The following is a 22,741-nucleotide window of genomic DNA, read 5'->3' as shown; positions in this document are numbered from 1 at the left end:
AGGTGAGAGTTGAGTGCCAGGTAGAAACCAAAGCCTTTATACCAAAGATGCTAGTCCTCCTTGACACCCCATACACTCCTTTCTAAAATTACCATCTTGATACTGCCCACAGATGTTCTCAACTATTTCTACTCTTGAAAACAGTGAACTAGGGATGACACTAAAGAGTTTTCTGTGTATTGAGCAGACAATGGGGCAAAGGAATAATTATGTGAAAAAAATTGTGTATACTACACGGAAAAGTGATGAGCAAATATCTTTCATTAGTTGTACTTTAATTGCTTGCTAAACGTATATCTAACAATTATACCTCCCCCCCTAAAAAAAATCCTTAAAATATTTTTAAACTGTCAATTTTTTTTTTAATTTCTAAGTTCAGTCTTTCTATGTTTAATTGCTACTGTATATCAACAATAAAGACACCAGTCAGTGTATCAGCATGGAATTTATTTGAACCAGGTAATGCTAAACATTTTGTTTTTGACTGGACCTTTGATTTCATTTGTAAAAAAAAAAACTTTAAAGGAAAATACTCCCTCTACTAATGCTCTATGCAATTTATAGATTAAGAGAATTTTATGGTAAGTCACTTATACAGAGTCACACAACAAGTATGTATCAGAGGCAGAATCTGAACCCAGGTCCTCCTAACTCTGGGGACTGCTATCTATATGTTATGCCTTGATAGCATAGTACTGAGCATCACCATACATAAAATACCACAGGGAGAGTAGGACACCATAACCAGCTGTAATATTAAGAACATTTCCTTTTCCTTTGAGTAAAATTCATAGTACCATAAGATTGTAAGATGAAAGGGATTCTCTTATTCTATGAGAAAAATGAATTTCATGGAAGTGTCAGCCAAATTCAGAAAGAAACTAAATATCAGAGCCAGAATTTAAATTCTAGTGTTCTGTCTCCAAATTCAGTATTCTTTCTACTCCATCCTGCTGCCTTTATATAATTTATGAGTTTTTGAGAAAGAAAATAATCTGAGGCAGTATAATGGAAGGTTTGCCTTAGAGTCAGCAAGACCTGGACTCATATCCCACTTTAGACACTAGCCTAAGGGTCCTCATCTGTAAAATGGAGATAATAATAACACCCACCTCACAGGGTTGTTGTGAGAATCAGTGAGATAAGCTATGAAAAAATACTACACAAATTTAAAGCACTATATAAATGCTAGCAAACAGTGTTGCCAAGACCCACCCTTAGATGTAATGCCTAGAACTGATCACATTACTAGAGATGTGATCTTAGTACAGAATACAGTGTGGCAGGAGAAAATCTGGACAGTGTATTAGAGAATAGTATTGGTCATACCTCACAATCATATACACCTATGTAAACATGGGCAAAGCACTGCACCTTTCTGTACCTCAGTTTACTCATATTTAGCACCTTAGTCCATGTTGTTCTGCTTAGAAAAACAGTAAATGGAGGGAAAGAGTGAAGATGATGAGATAGAGGCAACAGAATGATCATAATATTCCCTTTCAAACAACTTTAAGACAATGCAACAAATAATTTCTGGAATGATATAGCCAAAAAAATATTGAGGTAACACATTTTTACAGCCCAAAACAACTAAGGAGTTTAGCAGGAGAGATCTGTTAGCACCAGACAATGGGTTGTGAAAGCAGTAGCAGTAGCTTCAGGAGTTCTTACTCTTGAGGTGGTGAGGGGTTCAGACAACTGGTCAGAAAGAGGTTAAAGGGGACCCTGAACTGCCACTAGGTGCAGGGCTTGACACAGTGTGGCAACTTTATTGCCCATATGCAGTTCTGAGTCATATTTCCAGGGCAGAGAGGAGTGCTTGTAGTCATCACAAGGGAACAGGGGCTATGATTTGAACATAAAGTTCAAACTCAAGAAATAGTCTGGAAAAAATGTGCAAACCACAAAAAAAAATAACTTGACCATAATAAACTACTATGGTAGCAGGTAAGATCAAGACACAAACTCAGAGGAAGACATCATGAAAATAGCTATAAGCAAAGCCTCAAAGAAAAATGCTAATTGGACACAAGCCCAACAGGAATTACTGGAAGAGTTAAAGAAAAAGAGTAGTAGACAAAAAAAATGGGGGGTGGGGAATGAGAGTGACACAAGAAAATTATGAGAATGGAATTAACAGCTGGGTAAAAGAGGCACAAAAATACTGAAGAAAAGAACTCCTTAAAAAGCAGAATTGACCAAATGGTAAAAGAGGTACAAAAGCTTGCTGAAGAAAATAATTCCTTAACATCAAGGAACAATAAAACAAATTCAAAAGAATGAAAAAAATAGGGGCAGCTAGGTGGAGCAGTGGATAGAACACTGGCCCTGGACTCAGGACGACCTGAGTTCAAATCCAGGTTCAGACACGTAACATTTAATAGCCATGTGACTGTGGGCAAGTCACTTAACCCCAATTGCCTCAGCAAAAAAACAAACAAGCAAACAAAAGGAATGAAAAAAATAGGAGGAAATGTGAAATGTATCATCAGAAAAATAACTGAACTAGAAAACAGATTGAGGTAAGATAATTTAAGAATTATTAGACTACCTGAAAACCACAATCAAAAAAAGAACCTAGACATCATATTTCCAGAAATTATAAAAGAAAATTGCTCTGATATCTTAGATTCAGAGAGTATAGCAGAAATGGAAAGAATCCACTGATCACCTCCTGAAAAAGATCAAGAATATTGTAGTCAAATTCCAGAACTTTCAGGTCAAGGAGAAAATACTGTAAACAGCTAGAAAGAAACAATTCAAATATAGTAGAGCCATAGTCAGGATCACAAAGACTTAGGGGCTTCCACATTAAAGAGGAGGGCTTATAATATGATACTGTATAAGGCAAATGAATTAGGATTGTAACCATGAATAACCTACCCAGAAAAACTGCGTATAAGCCTTCAGGAGAAAAACAAAAACATCGATATTTAATGAAATAGAGGACTTTTAAGCACTTCTGATGAAAAGACCAGAGCTGAATAGAAAATGTGACATTCAAAAACAAGGTTCAAGAAAAGTATATAAAGGTAAATATAAGGAGACATCATATCATAAGGTACTTAATAAGGTTAAACTGTTTACATTCTTATATGGGAAAATCATATACACACATACAGAGACATATTTACATACATATCTCTATTTCTTTCTGTGTGTGTGTGTGTGTGAGAGAGAGAAAGAGAGAGAGAGAGAGAGAAGGAGGCAGTGGTTAGAAGCAAAATAGACTTTCAAGGAGAGACTTGATAAAAAGAGAGAGAAAAGGATAAACAAAAGAAAATGGAATGGAGGTAAATACATAGTAATTATCAAGGTGAATTTGAATGGGATGAACTCACCCATAAAATGGAAACAAATAGACTGGATTTGAAATCAGAATCAGGAGATTCTGGTATCAGGAATTCAACCTTAACCACTGTTCTAAAGGGACATTACATATTGAGCATTAATCTACCATAAAAAATTTGAATTTGATTTTGCAAATCTACTTTTCCTAGCATAGAATGGTATTTTTTTTCTTAAAACACTGCATCAATCTATTCAATAAAAGTGATTGACATACCAAGAAAAAGTTCCTTAAAATTATTCCTCTAAATTGACAATTATTCAATTAGCATTTTAATGTGTTATTTTATTTAAAGGTTCATTAATATAAGTGATTCAGCTCATGTAATGAGTGATATGTCTTTTAAGGATATTCAAAGAAAATGATGGTTGAATGGGGAGGGGAATCTTGTTACCATTTCAATCTATAATTTCCATATCAACTTTCATTCAGAATTAAGAGAACAAGAATGAAGAAGTTAACATTTTATCTCAGTATGATTGTCAAAAAAACTTTAAAAGAAAGAATATATTTAACACCATTCAAATCCATCTACTTGAATAACTTGAACAAAATTTCCATTCAGTAGCCGTACAAAGTAATTGCCATGGAGATGAAAATATTTCTCTAATTTATCACTAGGCAATCTCTATTACCATCATCATTATCATCAACACCACTAGTTAGCTTTATGTGAAATGGTGACTAGTATATGTAAAACATTATAGTTTTGATTTAACCAATAAACATGGATTAAGTACCCACTGTGTGTCAGGCACTGAGCTAATCTTATGATACAATGCCAAAAATGCAACAACATATGTTCTCAAGGAGCTTACATTCAACCTTATATGAAAGATAAATACAAAATAAATATAAGATAGTAAAAAAATAATTAGTGAAGGACACTAATAATTGGGAAAAGTCAGGAAAGGTATCTTTTGGTGGTGCTTGAGTTACATCTTGAAGGAATTTAGGAGCTCTATGAGGCAAAGTTGAGAAGGGAAAGCATTCCCCATATTGAGAAAAAATAATGAAAAGGCATAGAGTGACCTATGTGAGGAACAGAATTAAGACCTGAGTGGATGGACCATAAAGCATGGAAAAGAAGTGATGAATAATGAGGCTAGAAAGACAAGATGGGCAAAGTAGTGAAGACTTTTAAAACCAAAACAGATTAATTTATATTTTATTCTAAAGGCAATAGGGAACCAGTGAAGTTTGTGGTGTAGGAGACTTGCATGGTCAGATCTGTGCTTAAGTCAAAGTACTTTTTTTGGCAGCTGAATAGAAGCTGGATTTGAGTGAAGAGAGACAGGAGGCAAGGAGACCAGTTAGGAGGCTTCTGCATTAATCCAGGCAAAAGGAGTGGGGATCTGAATTAAGATGGATGTGTGAATACACAGATGGGATTGTATGGAAGATATCTTGCAGACATAGAAGCAGGATTTCACAGCTGACTGGCTATGGGGAGTGAGGGAGAAAAAAGATATTAAGGATGACACTTGGGTTAGAAATATGAGAACCTGGAAAAATTATGGTTCCATAAACAGAAATAGGTAAGTTTGGTATGCAGAGGGTGTGGAAGAAAATGTATTGTGTTGGTAATGTTGCTGTTAGGATAGGAAACCATATGAAATGCTTCTAATTTTTTAATAGAATTTATTTTAGCATCAGATATTGTTGCAAAAATCTCCATCTTGATTTACTTCAATAGAAAATCCATTATGGTTGCTCATTAATATCAACCAAAATACTCATCTATAGCAATCATTCATAAATTTTCATCATTAATTATAAACATGTCTAATGACTATCAATAACTTAAATTAAATCATATGATAGAAGTTGCAATCCCAAATAATGTGTATAGGACAGGCTTTTCGAAACTAGTCAATTCAGAATACCAATTAAAAGGAAAAGAAATAAATTTTAGGCATTCACATGATATCTAAAATGTTCTAAGAAATATTATGGAAAAATATACATACATACACATGTAAATTTCTCAGCTCTTATCTTCAAAATAAAACAATAGAGTTAAAAATAATGAGTTAATCATTGCATTGTTAATGGATCATGTTATGCCAGTACCCAAATAATTAGAAATGTCATTTTAAAAAGTTGCAGAACTATATGTTTTCATTTGTAACAAATGATATCCTCAAATTCATGAAAGGAAAAAAAAAACATCATGGGGCTACTATGATCCTATCTTGACTCTAGAACAAATGTAATCTTACTCTTCCCCTATTACATCTGCATTTGCCTTACAATCAATTAGTGAACATGTATTAAGTACCTACTATGTACCAGGCACTGTGCTAAGTGCTGGGGGTACAAAAAAAGGCAAAACATAGTCCTTGCCCTCTTGGAGCTTACAACCTAATTACATGAAGAATAACTACTGAGACTGTATCTACATAGACCCATTAGCCCAAAACAATTCTAGGATCAGTCTGATAGGAACATTTGCATGGAGCCAATTGCTGCAGTGGATTTATCATGCTTCCAGGGAGTAAGGACTAAACTTGATGAATACAAACACAGATTAAAATCAGAACCATGTTAATATTTCTGTCATTGCACATGTAATTCAGTCTCATTAAATGATGGAGTACCAGTAGAGAGGCACAGATCTGTTCTTTACATTCCTCACTCACATCCGTGTGTTCCAGCAATTATCACTAACAATGTTTCTAGAATCATGAGAGCTAGAACCCTGACTTCTAGTCCCTTTATAACTTATCACTGCCATTGGACTCTTACTCTACTTCTATCAGTGAACCTACTTATGATCTGCATGTCCATCAATTGCCAGCATTTACTTACCATATTGTTGGTGGCTCAGAACCTTCTATTTCCAAGTAATCATATTTCTCTTCCATTTGGAAATCTGTAAATATGAGTGAAATGGTGTCCCCAGGCTCAGCTACAATTGTCCATGTGCAATCAGCATTGTTATGATATTCATTAGGAAAACTAGGACTGGAAATTATGCCACTGGATCCTCTCATTGTGCCTCCACAGGCATCTTCAGCTGTTAAAAACAATGAAAAGATGTTTCTTAGAATTTTGTTATGTGAAGCACAATCAAAGCAAATCCTTATTAACGTTTTCAGATAAACAATCCAAAGTCTAGGATGCCCAGAGGTCCTGCCATATTATAATTATAGGCAAGGTGAAGTATAATGAACCATTCACAAGAAATTTGGAAACACAGTAGAAAACAAATTCAGGGTATACAGGTAATTCTATAACCTTTTTTGTTTTTAGTTAGCCATGGCAATGAATAAGGTTGAGAGGTCGAAAATAATCAGGTCATTTAAAAAAAACAGAGAATAGATCTACACAGCTCCTTTTTCTGAAGGCTTATAATGGGAGATGACTGGCAATTTCATTTATGTGGGAAAAGAAAGACAGTTTAGAGATAGACATTTATAAACTGGCAATTCCATCCAACAAACATAAAAAGTTGCAAAGCTTTTTTACAAATATTATCTTATTTTATTCTTACAACACCCTAGGAAGTATGTGCTATTATTATCTTCATTTTACTGATGTTCTAAATGAAGCAGATTGAGCTTAAGTGACTTGCCCAGAGTCACTCACCCAGTTAAGTGTCTGAAGCAGGTTTCAAACTCAGGTCTTTTTGATACCATGTAAAGTGTCCTATCCACTCTGCCACCTAGTTGCTTCTATTGTTTATATAATCTAATAAGTGCTTACTTTGTGTAAAACATCATGCAAAGCACTTGGAATAAAAAGACAAAAATGAAACAGCCTCCACTCTTAAGATAAAGGTTACACTTTTTTGGAAAAGTAATAGGGTATACTATCTAAGACACTGGTCTTGGAGTCAGGAAGACTTAAATTTAAAACCTGCCTCAGTCACTAACAAGTTGTGAAACCCTGGGGAAGTCACAGCTTCTTTTAGCCTCCTTCCTCATCTGCAGATTGGGGTTAATAATAGTAGTCCCTTCAAGAGTTGTGAGGAAAAAAAGCTTTATATACATATACACATATACACATAAAATGCTATACAAACCTGAAGGTGCTATATAAATGTTAGCTAATATTATGATTATCATTATCATCATTAATTTTATTGTTAGTGGGATATCATACGAAATTATTGCTTCAGAACTGGACCTTAGTATTTGTCTAGCCCAGAGGTGTCAAATACTTGTCTACGTTGAAGTCAGTAACACTCTTAAGTTCACCGCTAACTGGATTAAGATATAATTCATAATATTTAACAAAAGAAGCAATAATACATTAGAACATAGATAATATTAACGTGATTTTCTAAGTCTATGTGGCTGCAGGGATCCTTACATATGTTTTTGCCGTCCCATTTCTATTTGAATTTGACACCACAATTCTAGCCTAATCCTTGAATTTTGTAGCTGAGGAAGCTGGAATATACAGAGATGAAGTGACTTTCAAAGATCACATAGGCATTGATTAGCAAAGACATGATTTGAATCCAGTTTCTCTGACTCCAACATAATTTCCTGTTTCTAACTGCACTGTTTCTAAGCTGCCTCTCAATGTATGTATACATGTGTCCTCAATCTTCTATATCTAGCTCAAATCTACAACCTCACACTATATATTGCTTCCTTCCTGTAGGCTTTTAAAGAGCCCCAAATCTCCTGTATACTAAAACAGAACAAAACAAAACAAAACAAGACAAAACAAAAAAATTAGACCCTACCATCTCCTCAACCTACTCAAGCTATCATCCTAAATCTCCTTGCCTGAAATCTCTCAATACTTTAGTCTATCTGGACATATTCTCATACTGATCTGATGATATTACTCCTCTACTCAATCATCTCCAGTGACTTCCTATTACTTCTAGGATAAAATATAAATGACTCTGTTTAATTTTTTAGGACCTTCACAACCTGACCTTAACCTATTTTGCCAGTTTCACTGGGCATAACTTCCTCTCCAACACTGTGATCTTGCCTAACTAACCTTCTCTCTGCTCTTCAAACAGAATACTGCATTTTCTGTTCCAATTCTTTTTCACTGACTTTTTTCCTATGCCTGCTGTTTACCCTTCTTACCTCTGCTTCATAGAATATTCCTCTTTCTTTAAGACAGGTCAAGTACCTTCTTCTGCATGAATGTTTTCCTGATCTCTCTAACTTATAGTGTGTTCATTCCCAAACTACCTTGTATATGTAGCATATGTGCTCTATATATCTTTTGTGTCCTTGTCTGCCACCTTAGAACATGAGCTCCTTGCAAATAAGGATTGTTTATTCTTTATATTTGTGCTCCTAGAACCTAGAACAGTGTCTGGCACATAGAGGGGACTGGTAAATATTTGTTGATTGATTTATACAGATATAGTTCCCACTTCAGGTAAGTGGATTGTTTCACAGACCTTTCTGTAAAGTGATTTTTACTTAATGTGAATTTGCCTGTGGATTGAAAAAGGAAGGAAGGGAGTCAGGCAGACAGGGGCCTGCACAAAGTTCAAGGACATATCAGTTGGGAGACAGAAGAGAACAGGAGGAGGAACACGTGTTCTGGGGCCAGCCAAGTCAGGGCCTGGAAGGAAGAGAGAAGAGGGGTGGGGGGATAGATACATGGAGGACAGACACAGACACACAGAAGATGAAAACAGACAAGAGAGGACTGGTGATGGACACATCCAGTACAGATTGCTGGAACAGGACAAAGGTCTCCTATCAGCACTGGAGGCTTCTGCATTAGTCTCTCCATGTGCATCAGTTCTGTTTTTACTTGGAGGGTTTTCTAAAGGTGTTTTTTGTTTGTTTTTTGGTGGGATGATGGGAAGCTGCAGAGCTCCTAGTGGATGGGCAGGAACAGAGAGAGAGTGCACAGCATTATGCAGTAAACATAGGTGGTTCTTTTTTTGGAATGCTGATTTCTTTCAGAATTCCTTACATGAAGTCATGAAGTTGAATTTAATAAAGCAAGAGCTGTCTAATTAAACACAAAGCACATGCACAGTGAATATAAAGTATCATTTATGTAAACAAGGTACTCTGGACAAGTTCAAATTCCAATGACTGTCAAAATATTTTTGTGACCAACAAAGATTGTTCATATGTCTGAAAGTCTGGCTTCAACTATAATTGGAGAGAAGCAATGGAATATTGAACATGTCATAAATGTCATTTCCCTCAATTCACATCTTGCCAGGATTAAACTCAGTAATGGCAGATTACTGAGGCAGATGATGCACCTTCTCTTTCAGATTCTATGGTTTTACTGACCTTTCTGGAAGAAGGTGCTTCTACTGACTTGCCTCCATTAGGTTATATCATTCAACTTGTTTCCTTCATTAACAATGGTAGATTTGCCCTAATCCAGTCATATTCTCACCCAGTCTTCTTGTCATTATTAGCATATGTCTCTAAGATAACAGGCTAGAGTTAGGTATGCAACTTGTTCTGGGCCATTGCCTAGAACAAAACAAATTGGCTGGCATGCACAGTGAACCCGTGGCTCGGCTCTCTTTGGGACTATACTTAAACTAGAAGAACTAATGGGTCACCAGGATAGCTATGCATTAGGGAAACAAAATGGTATGAAAGATATATGCATCTTTGAGCACCTCAGGACGGTACTTTGAAGAAGACTCTGGCTTTAAAATTATTCATGATTAACTGACATAATGGGCAAATCTATAAGCACAAAATCAGACTTTCAAATTTCTATGGGTCTGAAATGCTAAGGTCATTCTACATATCTTTGCGATTGGTGGGGAGTAAGAAAGTGCTAGAATCCAAAACTAATCAAATAGTCTTGGATATATTGTAGCTATTTGGACACTGTACATTTTTCTGCTTGATTAATTGGATTTTATTCTTAATCTGTTAATTTTGATAAGATCCTATGAACCCTAGAATCAAAGTGTTAGAATAGGAATCCAAATATTCATATGCACTATTTGTGATCTCACAACAAATTCACAGACTTTGACTTTTGCCTAACCTCTGCCACAGTTTAGCTACTATTAGGGAAATGATGGAAAATTAAGTGTCTGGTTACAGTTGCAGTTTTTAGAATAATCCCTTTATTGAAAAATATTAGAAATGTTTTGTTTAATGTATAATAGGTGGTGAATATAGTAGGTGGTGAAGCCTGAAGGGTAAGCCATTTGAAGACAATGACTAATTTGTTTTTGTTCCTCTATTGCTGGAACCTGGCATAGTTCCACATATAAAGAAGCTCTTGATAAATTTTCATTAAATTGAATTGCAGAATGAAAAGATTGTAGGATCACAGATTTAAAGCTGTTATGGACCTTCAGTTCAGTCATTTTTCAGGTATGTCCAACTTTTTGTGACTCCATTTGGGGTTTTCTTGGCAGAGATACTGGACGATTTGCCACTTCCTTCTCCAGCTCATTTTACAGATAAAGAAACTGAGGCAAAGTTAAGTAACTCATCTAGGATCACATAGCTAATAAGTGTCTGAGGTCATATTTGAACACCAGGCCTTATGAACTTTAGAGATCATTTAAACCACACATACCCCTGCATTTTATAGGCGAGAAAATTGAGGCATAGAAAATTAAAGGGTAACAGGCAAATGTATTGGAGTATTTTGCTTTTATTTTGCTATAGAATAATTACTCTGTTTTGAAGTACAATAAGAAAAGAAAAAGTTTGATTCTTAATGATGAATTGCTAATAATTATATTGGTGTGATTTCTGCTTTGAAATTGAAATGTGGTGGCATAGAGTCATAGAAAATAATAAATTTAAAGGTGAAATAGACTCTAACAGATTAGTTAATGCATTATCATCATTTCACAGAAACATAATAATTTTGTTTAAGAAGATGATAGAAAGGCCTAAAACAACTTGGTGATTGACTAGGGTAACCCTGATAAGGAGGAAGAAATCTCAAGGAGGTCTGCACCCCCAATCTGTCTCATCCTGCCTGATAGAAAATTCTAGTCCCTTTTTGGTACTTCTATACTTGCTATATATTTGATCTTGTTATGACAACTATTGATCTCAGCCTGATCTGGAAAAAGATGGCAATAGAAACATGAAAAGGAATCACCAACTGTCATTCAATGAATTCAAGTCACTGAATCTGGATAAATTAAATTTTGAGATACTGAAAAATACTTGTGTATATCATTGCTAAGCCACTATCAGTAATCTTTGAAAAACTAGTAAATGAGAAAAGTGTCACAGGTCTGGAGATAAGCCAATGTTTTTTTGGTTTTTTTTCCCCTTATTTTTAAAATATGAAGAAAGCAAAGCATTTAAATGCAGGATGATGAAAACAATTCTAGTATCTATTATTAGAAGAGTAATTGCATCCAATAAGAAATATAAGGATAAATACGAACTCTTACACTTGGGATCAAGAAATAAACTTTACAAGACCAAGGTGGAAGCAAATATAGTCAGATAGCACTTTGATAATGAACGATGGATTTGTTTTATCTTTGATATTTCAAGACTGATATGGGTCAATAGGCAAAAATAGTGTTCATAGGACCTTAAGGTAAATTAAGAAAGTCATAGCTTCCCAAAATTATAAGCTAGCCCCAGTGTTTTCTATCCTAGTGAGACCACATCTGGATAATGAATTCTGATATGGGCACAACATTTTATGAAGGATGTTAATAAGCTGGATAACACCACAGGAGAGCAACAAGAATAGTGAAGGTCCTAGAATCTGTTGCTGTTTAAAGAATTGGAAACATTCAGCTTAGAAAAAATAAGACTTGAGGAGAGTATAATAGATACTTCAAGGACCTAAAAGGCTATCATGTGGAAGAGGAATTAGACTTATTTTTTTTTTTTGGGGGGGGGGGGACAGGCCCTTAGAGTAGAATCAAAAGTAATGAATGGGATTTGCAAAGAGACAAATGTACACTTGAGACAAGGAAAGACTTTCTAACATATAGAGTTATCCAACTCAGAGGTTATATGGCCATATGATTTTGAATACTTCCTGAAAAAGGCAGTGCTAGATTCATGAAGAATAGAATTTAATAACCTCATTTTATTTTTGAATGACTTATACAAATGACTTATATGACTGGTAATCAGTGGAATATTGGCAATGTTATTTACCAGATTTTAGTTAAGCATTTAATATTTTATGATATATCTGGAAAGACAGAGAAGAATATGGACTGAATAACAGTATCATTAGGTATATTAGGTATATAGGTATATTCTGTTTGAATGATGGGAACCCAAAGATGGTGCTTAGTGGATCAGCTAAAAGAGAAGCTCGTATAGTTTACATAGCTTGTGGACTTTCCTTTTTCAAGTTTTAGGAATAGAAAAGCTAGAAATACTGATTAGTAAATGATGGGATTATGATAACCAGGAGGGAGCACTGCAGTCAAGTGTTACAAGAGTCTGTCCTTAGTTCTATTTTGTTCAATTTTTAAAAATAAGTAAATAATGAAGGCATACTTGAAATGCTTATCAAATTTCCAGAATATAAGCCCAAAGTGATATCTAATATTCCAAAAGGAAAAAGGAAGATTTATAAAATTAGACAGACTATAAGAATAACATTCAAAAGAGAGAAATGTAAAGTTCTTCACTATAAATTAAAAAAATAACTTTACAACTAAAGATCAAGGAGACATAGGGGACAACAGCTCACATGAAAAAGATAAGGGGTTTTAGCCAACTGGAAAGTCAATATGAGTCAAACAACTGTCATGGCAGTCAAAAAAGAAAACTGAACCTTTTTGCCATTACTCATATCTGACACCCTTGTCTCCTTGCTTTTCAAGAGTTTGCCCCCTTTGCTTAGAAAGCATTCCCTATTCCATTTTCGTTTCTTAGAATTTTTACTCCATAAAATTTAACTGAAGTACTATTGTTTATATTACAAAAGGCCTTCCCATTTTCCTTCCTCCAGTTGCTGAATAGACAAATACAGATTTGAGTGCTTTCTATGAGACAGGTACCATGCTAAGTGCTAGGGTACAAATACAAGAAACCAAGACAGTCCCTACTATTAAGGAGTTTACATTCTATCAAAAGACAACACATAATGGAGATCTAGAATGTAGGCAGGGAGGAAAGGGTACTTGTGCAGAGATAAGATGTTTAGATTTAGAGAGTACATGGAATAATAAAGAGAGAGATCAGCTGGGAGTGGTGAGCAGCATGCCTTGGATCACTTAAGAAATGGGAATCCCAGAGAGATTCACCAATTTGGAGAAATATAAGTGCCTCCTCACTCAAAATTATTATTTTTAAAAATCACATATTTTGTTTCAATCAATCAAGCAATCAATAAACATTTATTAAATGCCTACTATACACTAGGCACTGTGCTAAGCCCTGAGGATACAAAAAAAAAAAAGAGCCAAAAGTCTCTGCCCTTGAGGAATTTACAATGTAATGGTGGAGACAACATGCAAACAAATATAAACACAGCAAACTATATACAGGAAAAATAGAAATAAAGTAACAGAGGAAAGGCACTAGAATTAAGAGCTGTTGGGGAAGGCTTCCTATTGAAGTTGGTATTTTAGTTGGGACTTAAAAGAAGCCAAGGAGGTCAGCATGGGAGTAGTAGAGGGAAAGCATTCCAGGCATAGGGGACAGCCAGAGAGAATGCCAGGAAGTGAGAGATTGAAAGTCTTCTTCATGGTACAACTAGATGGCCAGTATACCTGGATCTAAGAGTACCTGTTGAGAAGTAAGGTGTAAGAAGACTGAAAATACAGGTGGGGACTAGGTTATAAAGGGTTTTGAATGCCAAATAGACCATCCAGGAGGCAATAGGGAGCCAGTGGAATTTGTTGAGTTAGAGGTAACATGATTAGTCCTGCATTTAGGAAAATCACTTTAGTGGCTAAAAGGAGAATGGACCGAAATAGAGAAAGACTCGAGGTAGGCAGAACTACTAGCAGGCCATTGCAATAATTAAGGCATTAGATGAGAAAGGCTGCACTGTTTCCACTTGTATGTGTATGTATTGTTTCCCCTAATAGAGAAAAAGTATTTTGTATTTTTTCTTTGCATCTTCTCTGTTTTGCTTTTATCTTTGTACCTCCAGTGCCTGTCACATGAGCACTTAATAAATGTTCATCTATTGATTGAACAGAAAAACCTGGTCTGGCTCCCACTTTAAAACTCTCTACTGTATCACAGTCAGTATTCAGTCTGGAAAATTTAGTATAAATGCAAATCAGTGACAGGTAAAAATGGGTGCTTTGTTCTATATTGAAGAATTTGAAGAAAGTTAACAGTATTTGCAATTTTTCAGCAAAATACAATGAACAGAGCTTGGCACCTAGTTAGCAAAAAATAATTAGTTGAAATAGGAATCTTCTAGATAGTAAGCTTCCTCTGTTGCCGACAGAATACCAGTGAACTTCTCCCTCACACGCTCCCTTCTTTGGAACTTACCTGGAATTTGTGAGAGTTTTAGAACATAAAAATTTGACAAATAGGAAATACAGAAGATGATGAAAAGGCTGATTAACCTCATACTCTCTGAACTATGTGGACTGTATGTTGTCAAGTGGCTTCATTTTCATAAAAACATAAAGAAATGGAAACTGTAATTATTCTTGTTATAGCAAAGCTTATGAACAGTGTGATATGACTGTATACACCAATTATATTGTTTTAATTCATTCAAAGCCTCTGTGATTGTTTAAGAAGCCTTTGATCTCTATAATCATAGGTTTAAAGATGTAAGGGAATATGGAACTCATCTAGTTTAATGTCCTCACTTTACAGATAAGGAAATTGAGGTCCAGGGAGATTGCCTTGTTCTGGATTACAAAGATAGTCAATAGTCAAGTACCTGATTCTCTAAATAAACAAAAATAAGAAAATAAATCTAGTACTCTTTCTACTACATGGTATCCCAATTAGCACTATATGAATGTGTCCCTCAAAAACTATTCTTGCCAAAATAAAACCATCCTTTGGTGTTTTATCAGCAGGTTCCCTTAAATAATATTCAAGAAGGACTTATCTTAGATGTCTTTTTATTATTGAATACATCAAAGCAGATAAGTATTCACTGAGGACCTAATAAATAATATCTGAAAAGTCTTAACACAGCTTTACACTTTATGAAGTTAAACACTTTCAATAGCTTAAAACTGTGCTAAGACTTTTTAGGACACCCTGAAAATGTTGTAAGGTGTTGTGAGGTAGATTTAAGAAAAAAGAATACAGTTCTTAGTTTATACTCTGATGTTAGAGAAAAATTACTGTGTGTTTAAATGGAAACTAAAATATTTTAAAGTCTTCCAAAGAAATTAAGATAATTATGATTTTTTTTTCTGGAAAAAGCTATTTTCCCTGAGAACAATATCTGAGTTTACGTTGAAGAACTGTGATACGTCTTTAAAAACTAAAAAAAAAAAAAAAAAATTCAAAGCTTTCTTGGAAATTTCTTAGTACCTCCACAAAATCAGGAGGATAAGAAAAAATGAACTAAATTCAGCAATTTCCCCACTTTAAAAATCCGAATATTTCAATAAGGAGTGAAGGGATGTGTGTTGCCAGTAGAAAATGGGACAAAGAACAACTGGTTCATTTTTTTTGTCTTCTTCCTGAGTTGATTTTTATAGTTGCCTCCTAATTTGTCTCCCTGCTTAATGTTTCTTTCCTATTAATCCATTTTTCACTCAGAGGCCAAAGTATTTTTCCTAAAGCCCAGGTCTCAGCAAGTCACTTCCCTACTTAACATACTATAGAGCCTCTTGATTACCTTAAAAATTAAATACAAACTCCTCTTTTTAGAATCAAAAGTCCTTTATAACCTGGATTCAACCTCCATGCTTGGATTCAACTTACATTTCCAGGCTTATTATACATTTTTCCTCTTCAAGAACTCTAAAGTCCAGACAAACTGACATTCTTGCTGTTTTATTCACACGTGACATTGCATCTCTTATCTCCGTACCTTTGCAGTTGAGGTCCTCCATGCCACAAACACACTCCCTTCTTACTTCCTCCTTTTACAATCCAGCTTCCTTCTAAGCTTAGCCCAAACACTACTTTCTACATGAAGTAGTTGCTAGTTCCTTCCATCCCATAATTACCTTGTGTTAATTTGTATATACTTACCTATGTGTATTTCTCAACAGAATGTCATCTCTTTGAGAGCAATGACTGTTTCATTTCAATCTTTGTATCACCAGAATCTAATACAATGATTGACACATAAAACATTTGCTTGTTGACTTAATTATTTGCAATGGCAACCAACAGCATTATGAGACTGGTAAAAGGAATCTCCTCATCCCAGGTCCAATCAGTTCCACTGTAGTTTACTTCTGAGCAAATGTGTTGTCTGGCTTATCAAATCAAATACATATGTCTGCGGGCAATTGTAACCAATGCTTCTAAGACAAAAGTGAATATTAACCCACAAAGTGCCTCAAATTTGAGATCATTTTCTGGAGCTCTACCTATGTGTGTTAGCAGGTGTGTGTGTGTGTGTGTGTGTGTGTGTGTGTGTGTACAGGACTGGGTGTTACAACTGCATGATAAAGTCTTTAAGTTGTAGTCAATTAGAACCCCACCAAAAACACACAGGGAAGGGACCAGTCATTAATCACAAACTTAAAGATTTTATCATGTAACTATAACACAAATAGATTTCACTTCTTCTGCAAGTGTACCCTGGGCTTGCCCTGTGTCCAAGTAACCTTTCATTTGTTCCCATTTTAGATTCCATCTTTGAGTCAGTCAATGGCATTTATTAAGCACCTACTTTTTGTCAAGCGCTGTGCTGAAATGCTGAAAACCCAGGCCAATTAAACACAGATGAAGACAAATACCCTACAACACTTTCTTGTAGCATGTCTTTTCAAATCTTGGTTTCTACTCAGTGCTGTGCCTACCAGTCACTTAATGAAGTAACATATAGAACAGTAACAGTGAATCGTCAAAGGAAAATGACCAACATTTCCTGGAATTGGAATGCTCTGGGCCTATTCCAGATGAGATGTGATCAATACAACCCTAAATTCTATTACACTACTTCATTCTGGCTGAAACTCCCTTGTTAAATGTCTACCTTCCACATCAGCATTGAAGTAAAACTGACTTGTGAGCTGGGCTTTTCTTCCCCAAGTTAGGCATCACCAGTTGCCTGGCTCTTAATTAGACACAAATCTTTTAAATACTGTTGTCCTCTCAATTAGCCATTATACAACCAACCACACAGAGCCCACCGAGTTATTATGTCTGTTCATGTTTACACTTAACTAAATTTGCCTTGTGCTTCCTTGTGTTTCAAGCGCAAAGTCACCATTTTCACACAGGGAATGAAATTAAATGAGTTTGTTGTTTAACAAGCCTTCTCTCAGTCTACTAGTTCTGTTCAGTGCTTTATGTCTTGTCAAAAGACAGTAAATGACTTAAAAAATAGGAAAGAAAGAAGGAAGAGATGAATTTTTGATGGTCAGCAAGAAAAGGAGAATGAAAAGGTTTTTTTTTTTTCTCTTTTCTCTTGTCATGCCTGCTACAGTCATATTAAACAGATGAAAGAAAAGATACAGTACTTGAAACGGTACCCAGGAAAAAAATACATCACACTGACCCTGAGGAGTACGTATCCTGAAAGGTCAAGGGTTAGTGATTTCTGAGCTCCCACAGCTCAACTCTGCTTAGATTTGCATGTATTATTGTAAAAATTCCACAGACACTGAAGTGATATAAACATTTTTACAGTAAGTTTCTCTGATAAAGACCTCATTTCTCAACAATATAAGGAACTCAGCCAAATTTATAAAAAAAAAAAAAATAAGAGCCATTCTCCAATTGATAAATGGTCAAAGGATATGAACAGGAAGTTTTTAGAAGATGTCAGAGCTATCTTTAGTCACATGAAAAAATGCTCTAAATAATTATTGATTGGAGAAATGCAAATTAAAACAACTTTGAGGTACAACCTCACACCTATCAGATTGGCTAATTTAACAGAAAAGAAAAATGACAGGGGATATTGAAAAATTAGGACACTCATGTACTATTGTTGGAGTTGTGAACTGGTCCAACAATTTTGGAGAACAATTTGGAACTACTCCCAAAGTGCTATAAAACCTTGCATACTCTTTGAGGCAGCAATACCACTACTAGGTCTATATTCCAAAGAGATCCAAGACAAAGAAAAGAAGTGACTTGTATGTACAAAAATTATTTATAGCAGCTCTTTTTTTGGAGGCAAAGAATTTGAAATTAAAGAGATACCCATCAATAGGGGAATAGCTGAGAAAGTTGTGGTATATCATTGTGATGAAATACTATTGTGCTGTAAAAAGTGATGAGGGGGATAGTTTTGGAAAAAACCTCAAAAGATCTATGTGAACTGATACAGATTGAAGTGAGCAGATTCAGGAGGTCATTGTAATAGCAATATTGTAACCATGAACAAATGTGAAAGATTTAGCTACTCCAATAAATACAGTGACCCAAAATAATTTCAAGACATTTCATGATGAAAAATACTATCCACCTCCAGAGAGAGAACAGATGAATTCTGGGTACAAATTGAAGTATAATTTTTCCCTTTCTTTTTCCCTTTTTTTTGTTATATAACTAATATAGAAATATGTTTTGCATGATTTCACATGAATAATTGATATTATATTGCTTGCCTTCTCAATGCCTGGGGTGAGAGTCTGAAGGGAGGGAAAGTTTTTGGAACTCAAAATTTTGTTGTGAAAAGAAAGCCAAAAATAAATAAATTATAAATTGAAAGTCCAAACAATTCCATTCATATTCTTCAAATAAATGCAGAGAAAATGATACTTAGGAAGCAAGCCACATTAATGAGTTGTTTCCCAAGAATTAACATTGAAAATACAAGCTTGTAATTTTTCTTCCTTCATTTCTGTGAACTCATTTCTCATGACTCTTTTGCATTCTCTGACTATTGCTTCTCTGTCTCCATGCATTACTTCCCTTGTCCCTTACATATTAGTATCGCCAGCAGGGTGCGAATAGATGTTTAAGAACTGTTTCCCCTAAAAAAATATAAAGTCCTAATAACACATTTCAATTTTAATTTGCATGACTAACATTTTCTCTATCATTTTTAAGTCTAGATAGTTAGTAAAATAATAAATCAAGCCTGATTTTAGCATTTGCCAATTTCCAAAAAGAGTAAACGCTTACATAGAAAATGTAACAATTGGCAGTCAGTTTGAGCTGCCTCCAGCACCCCCCGGTGACCCCACATCTCTCTCTTTGGCTCTCTTTTCACCCTTCTTTTCTTGTCAATCACTATCATTCTCATGGCTTCAGTTAATGCATCAAGGCAGTTTGTTTCCAAAACTACATTTCCATGTCTCCAGTCCTGCATTTCCAAATGCCTTTTGGTTATCTCTAAACGTCCTGTTAATAATAGCTAACCTTTATATAGTGCTTACTATGTGCCAGACATTGTGTTAAGCACTTAAAAATAATTATCTTATTTGATCCTCACAACAATCCTGGGAGGTAGGTACTATTATTTTCTCCATTTTTACAGTTTAGGAAACAGAGGCAAATAGAGATTAAGTGACTTGCTCAAGGTCGCACAGCAAATATCTGAAACTGGATTTGAACTTCATGACTTCAGGCCCACCCCTCTATCCACAAGGCAAATACCCTTCCTTCCCTCACGTAAAGTTGTAGTATCTACGACTTCATATTGGAAGTGGTAGATAGCAAAATGAAACTCAATCTGGTTTGTAGGTTTGAAGAAATTGTTTATTTAAATGCTAAAGATCTTATGATATAAAAAAAATCTATATATATAAATATGTTAGCATGGGTCCAAGCAGCAGAAATAAGAAATACGTGAATCACAGAAAAAAGATTATCCTTGGGGGTCATGACAAATACATGGGAGAGATGTCCCAATGTTAACCATGCACTTTTCTGATAAGAGTCAGGGGTACTACACATTCAAAACACACTGAAAGAGTAATGTGGGATCCTGGGATTATATCTCTGAGGTACAGGCCTGAGGTTTCTGCCTTTTTTTCATTCAAGAGCAAAGGTTAAAGTCCTATGAGAACAATTAAGGCCAATTGAGGTTTTTTTTTTTAATGTTTAATTTAAATTTTCTCAGTGTTTTATGAAATTGAAAAGATCTTTTTATTGAATGTTGCCATTCTTTCAGAGTACATAAACATTTCACCAAGACTAACAGAAAATTATAAACATTTACATGGATAAGAATGAAAAAGAAAAAGAGCAAACAAGTACGAAAATATGAATTTTATAGACCTGAATATGTTAGGAACAAATGAAGAAGACTCCCAGCCGTGGAATTCTGAGATCTTTATTTCACTCAGAAGATTTTACTGACACAATATAATGGTAAAGAGTTGTTTTTTGATAAGCTTCTCCATGGCAGATATTATTTGCTTGACACTGGTACAACCAGATGGGTATAGGAAGAAGACCTAGTCATATGTGCTTCTCTTTCTTCTCACCACTTAGACCAAGTCAGTAATGAGTTCACCACTGCTCATTATGCCCCACTTTCCACTACAAATTGTGAAGCTGGTTAGAAGTGAAAAGCAGCAACCCTTCCCATGGCTGGCACCATAAAACAAAGTAGATAGCTGCCTAGAACCTGACATTCAGGGAAATGGTTTGAAGGCCATAGGGCTGATTAGCTTGGAGAAGAAAAGACTGCATTATGAGCATCATTGGAGCTTGCTTCAAGTGTTTGACTGACTGTCATAAGAAAGAGAAATTAGAACAGGGACTGATTCTTCACCTTTTTGTGTGTTATGAATGTCTTTGGAGGTCTTGTAGCACTATGGACCCATTATCAGAATAATTTAAAAAGAATAATTAAAGGAAATGCTAAATTCAGTTAAAGATTAGTGAAAGTTAAGATTTTTCTTTCCTCATCTCGGTTCATGAAACCTGGAAATCTATAACAACTCTTGGTTTACACCTTGTTTTGCTTGGCCCCAGAGACCAAACTGTGAAAGGCTAAATCTTCTAGATAGTTTACAAAATCAATTTCAATTATTTTCATTCAATAGCATCTACTATGTTTCCAACTGGATTCAAATCCAGCCTCAGACACTTCTAGTTGTGTGAAACTGGGCAAGTCACTTAACCTTAATCTGCTGGAGAAGAAAATGGCAAACCACTCCAGTATACTTGCCAAGAAAAAATCCAAAGACAGTATTGGTGTGCTATAGTCCATGGTGTCACAGAGTCAGACACAACTGAATGACTGAACAACGACAACAACAATATAGTCCAAGAATGGTACAGATTGCTAAGACTACAGAGACAAAAACAAAACATTTCTTGTCTTTAAAAAATTAGAGCTATAAAAAAGGGGAGTAGACCAAGTTAGAAAGTGATGGGTTTCCCCACTTTCAATGAATATTTTCAAGTGAAGGCTGATTCACTAATTGAAGATTCTATAGCACAATCATAAGACCATAAATATTAAGTTTGAAGGGATCTTATGGAGCATCTAGTCCAACGCCTTACTTTTATAGTACAAATGAGGTAAATGAGATATAGTGAAGTTATACAGGCATCAAGCAGAAAACTTGCATTTCTAATTCAGGTTCTATGTCTCTATGTTCAGGACAGCTGGGTGACACAGTAGATAGAGTGTGGATCCTGGAGTCAGGAAGACTCACCTTCATGTATTCAAATGTGGCCTCCGATACTAGTGTGTGGCCCTGGGCAAGTCACTTGATCTATAAGGTCCCTTAGAAAAAAAATCAGTTATATGGATTTTGTTATTGCAATATCAGATTCAGCAATGCATACTGGGAAAAAAACACTGAATATGAAGGCAGATTGATTTCAAATTCTGACTCTGCTCCTTGCTATTTGCTACAGGTCTTCTAACAGCACAATGTACAACTCCAGTCATTGCTCATGAGGTATAGAGGATTAAACAATTTATCATCTAGTGATAGAGTGCGGATAGAGTGTGGATCCTGGAGTCAGGAAGACTCACCTTCATGTATTCAAATGTGGCCTCTGATACTAGTGTATGGCCCTGGGCAAGTCACTTAACCTTGTTTGCCTCAGTTTCCTCAACTGTAAAATGAGCTGGAGAAGGAAATGGAAAACCACCCAGTATCTTTGCCAAGAAAAGCCCCAAAGGGGTAAACAACAACAAATCAGAGATAGGATTTGAATGGAGGTTTTCTTGGCTTTAAGGTGGGGTCTTTATCTTTGACACCATCTTGCCTGTCATGTGTTAGGAGGGACAAAGATTAACACCAAAAACAATAATATTAGTAATATTAGTTCACATGTCTGTCTATTTTAATCATTTTCTTTATAATAACTATATGAGGTGATACCATAGTTAAGAAAATAGCGGCTTAAAGGAAATAAAGTGATTTCTCCAAAGCCACTGAGCTAGTAAGTTAAAAATCCGTTAATTGGAACTAATTAACTACAATCCAAA

General features: G+C 35.3%; 1 protein-coding gene across 3 annotated transcripts in view; it reads right to left on the bottom strand.

Annotated features, from left to right (window-relative positions):
• CSMD3 (CUB and Sushi multiple domains 3) overlaps positions 1-22,741 on the bottom strand; it is a 1,542,511-nt gene that overhangs the window by 1,053,282 nt on the left and 466,488 nt on the right. For all 3 annotated transcript variants that reach the window (XM_027854053.1, XM_027854054.1, XM_027854055.1), the window contains exon 5: positions 6,164-6,371. In XM_027854053.1, coding sequence (XP_027709854.1) covers positions 6,164-6,371 — 208 coding nt within the window. The remainder of the gene's footprint in view (positions 1-6,163; positions 6,372-22,741) is intronic.

The sequence above is a fragment of the Vombatus ursinus genome, unplaced genomic scaffold (assembly GCF_900497805.2).
Source record: "Vombatus ursinus unplaced genomic scaffold, bare-nosed wombat genome assembly UNPS02010284.1, whole genome shotgun sequence".
NCBI classification, from domain to species: domain Eukaryota; kingdom Metazoa; phylum Chordata; class Mammalia; order Diprotodontia; family Vombatidae; genus Vombatus; species Vombatus ursinus.
This window is presented reverse-complemented; position numbering and strand designations above follow the sequence as displayed.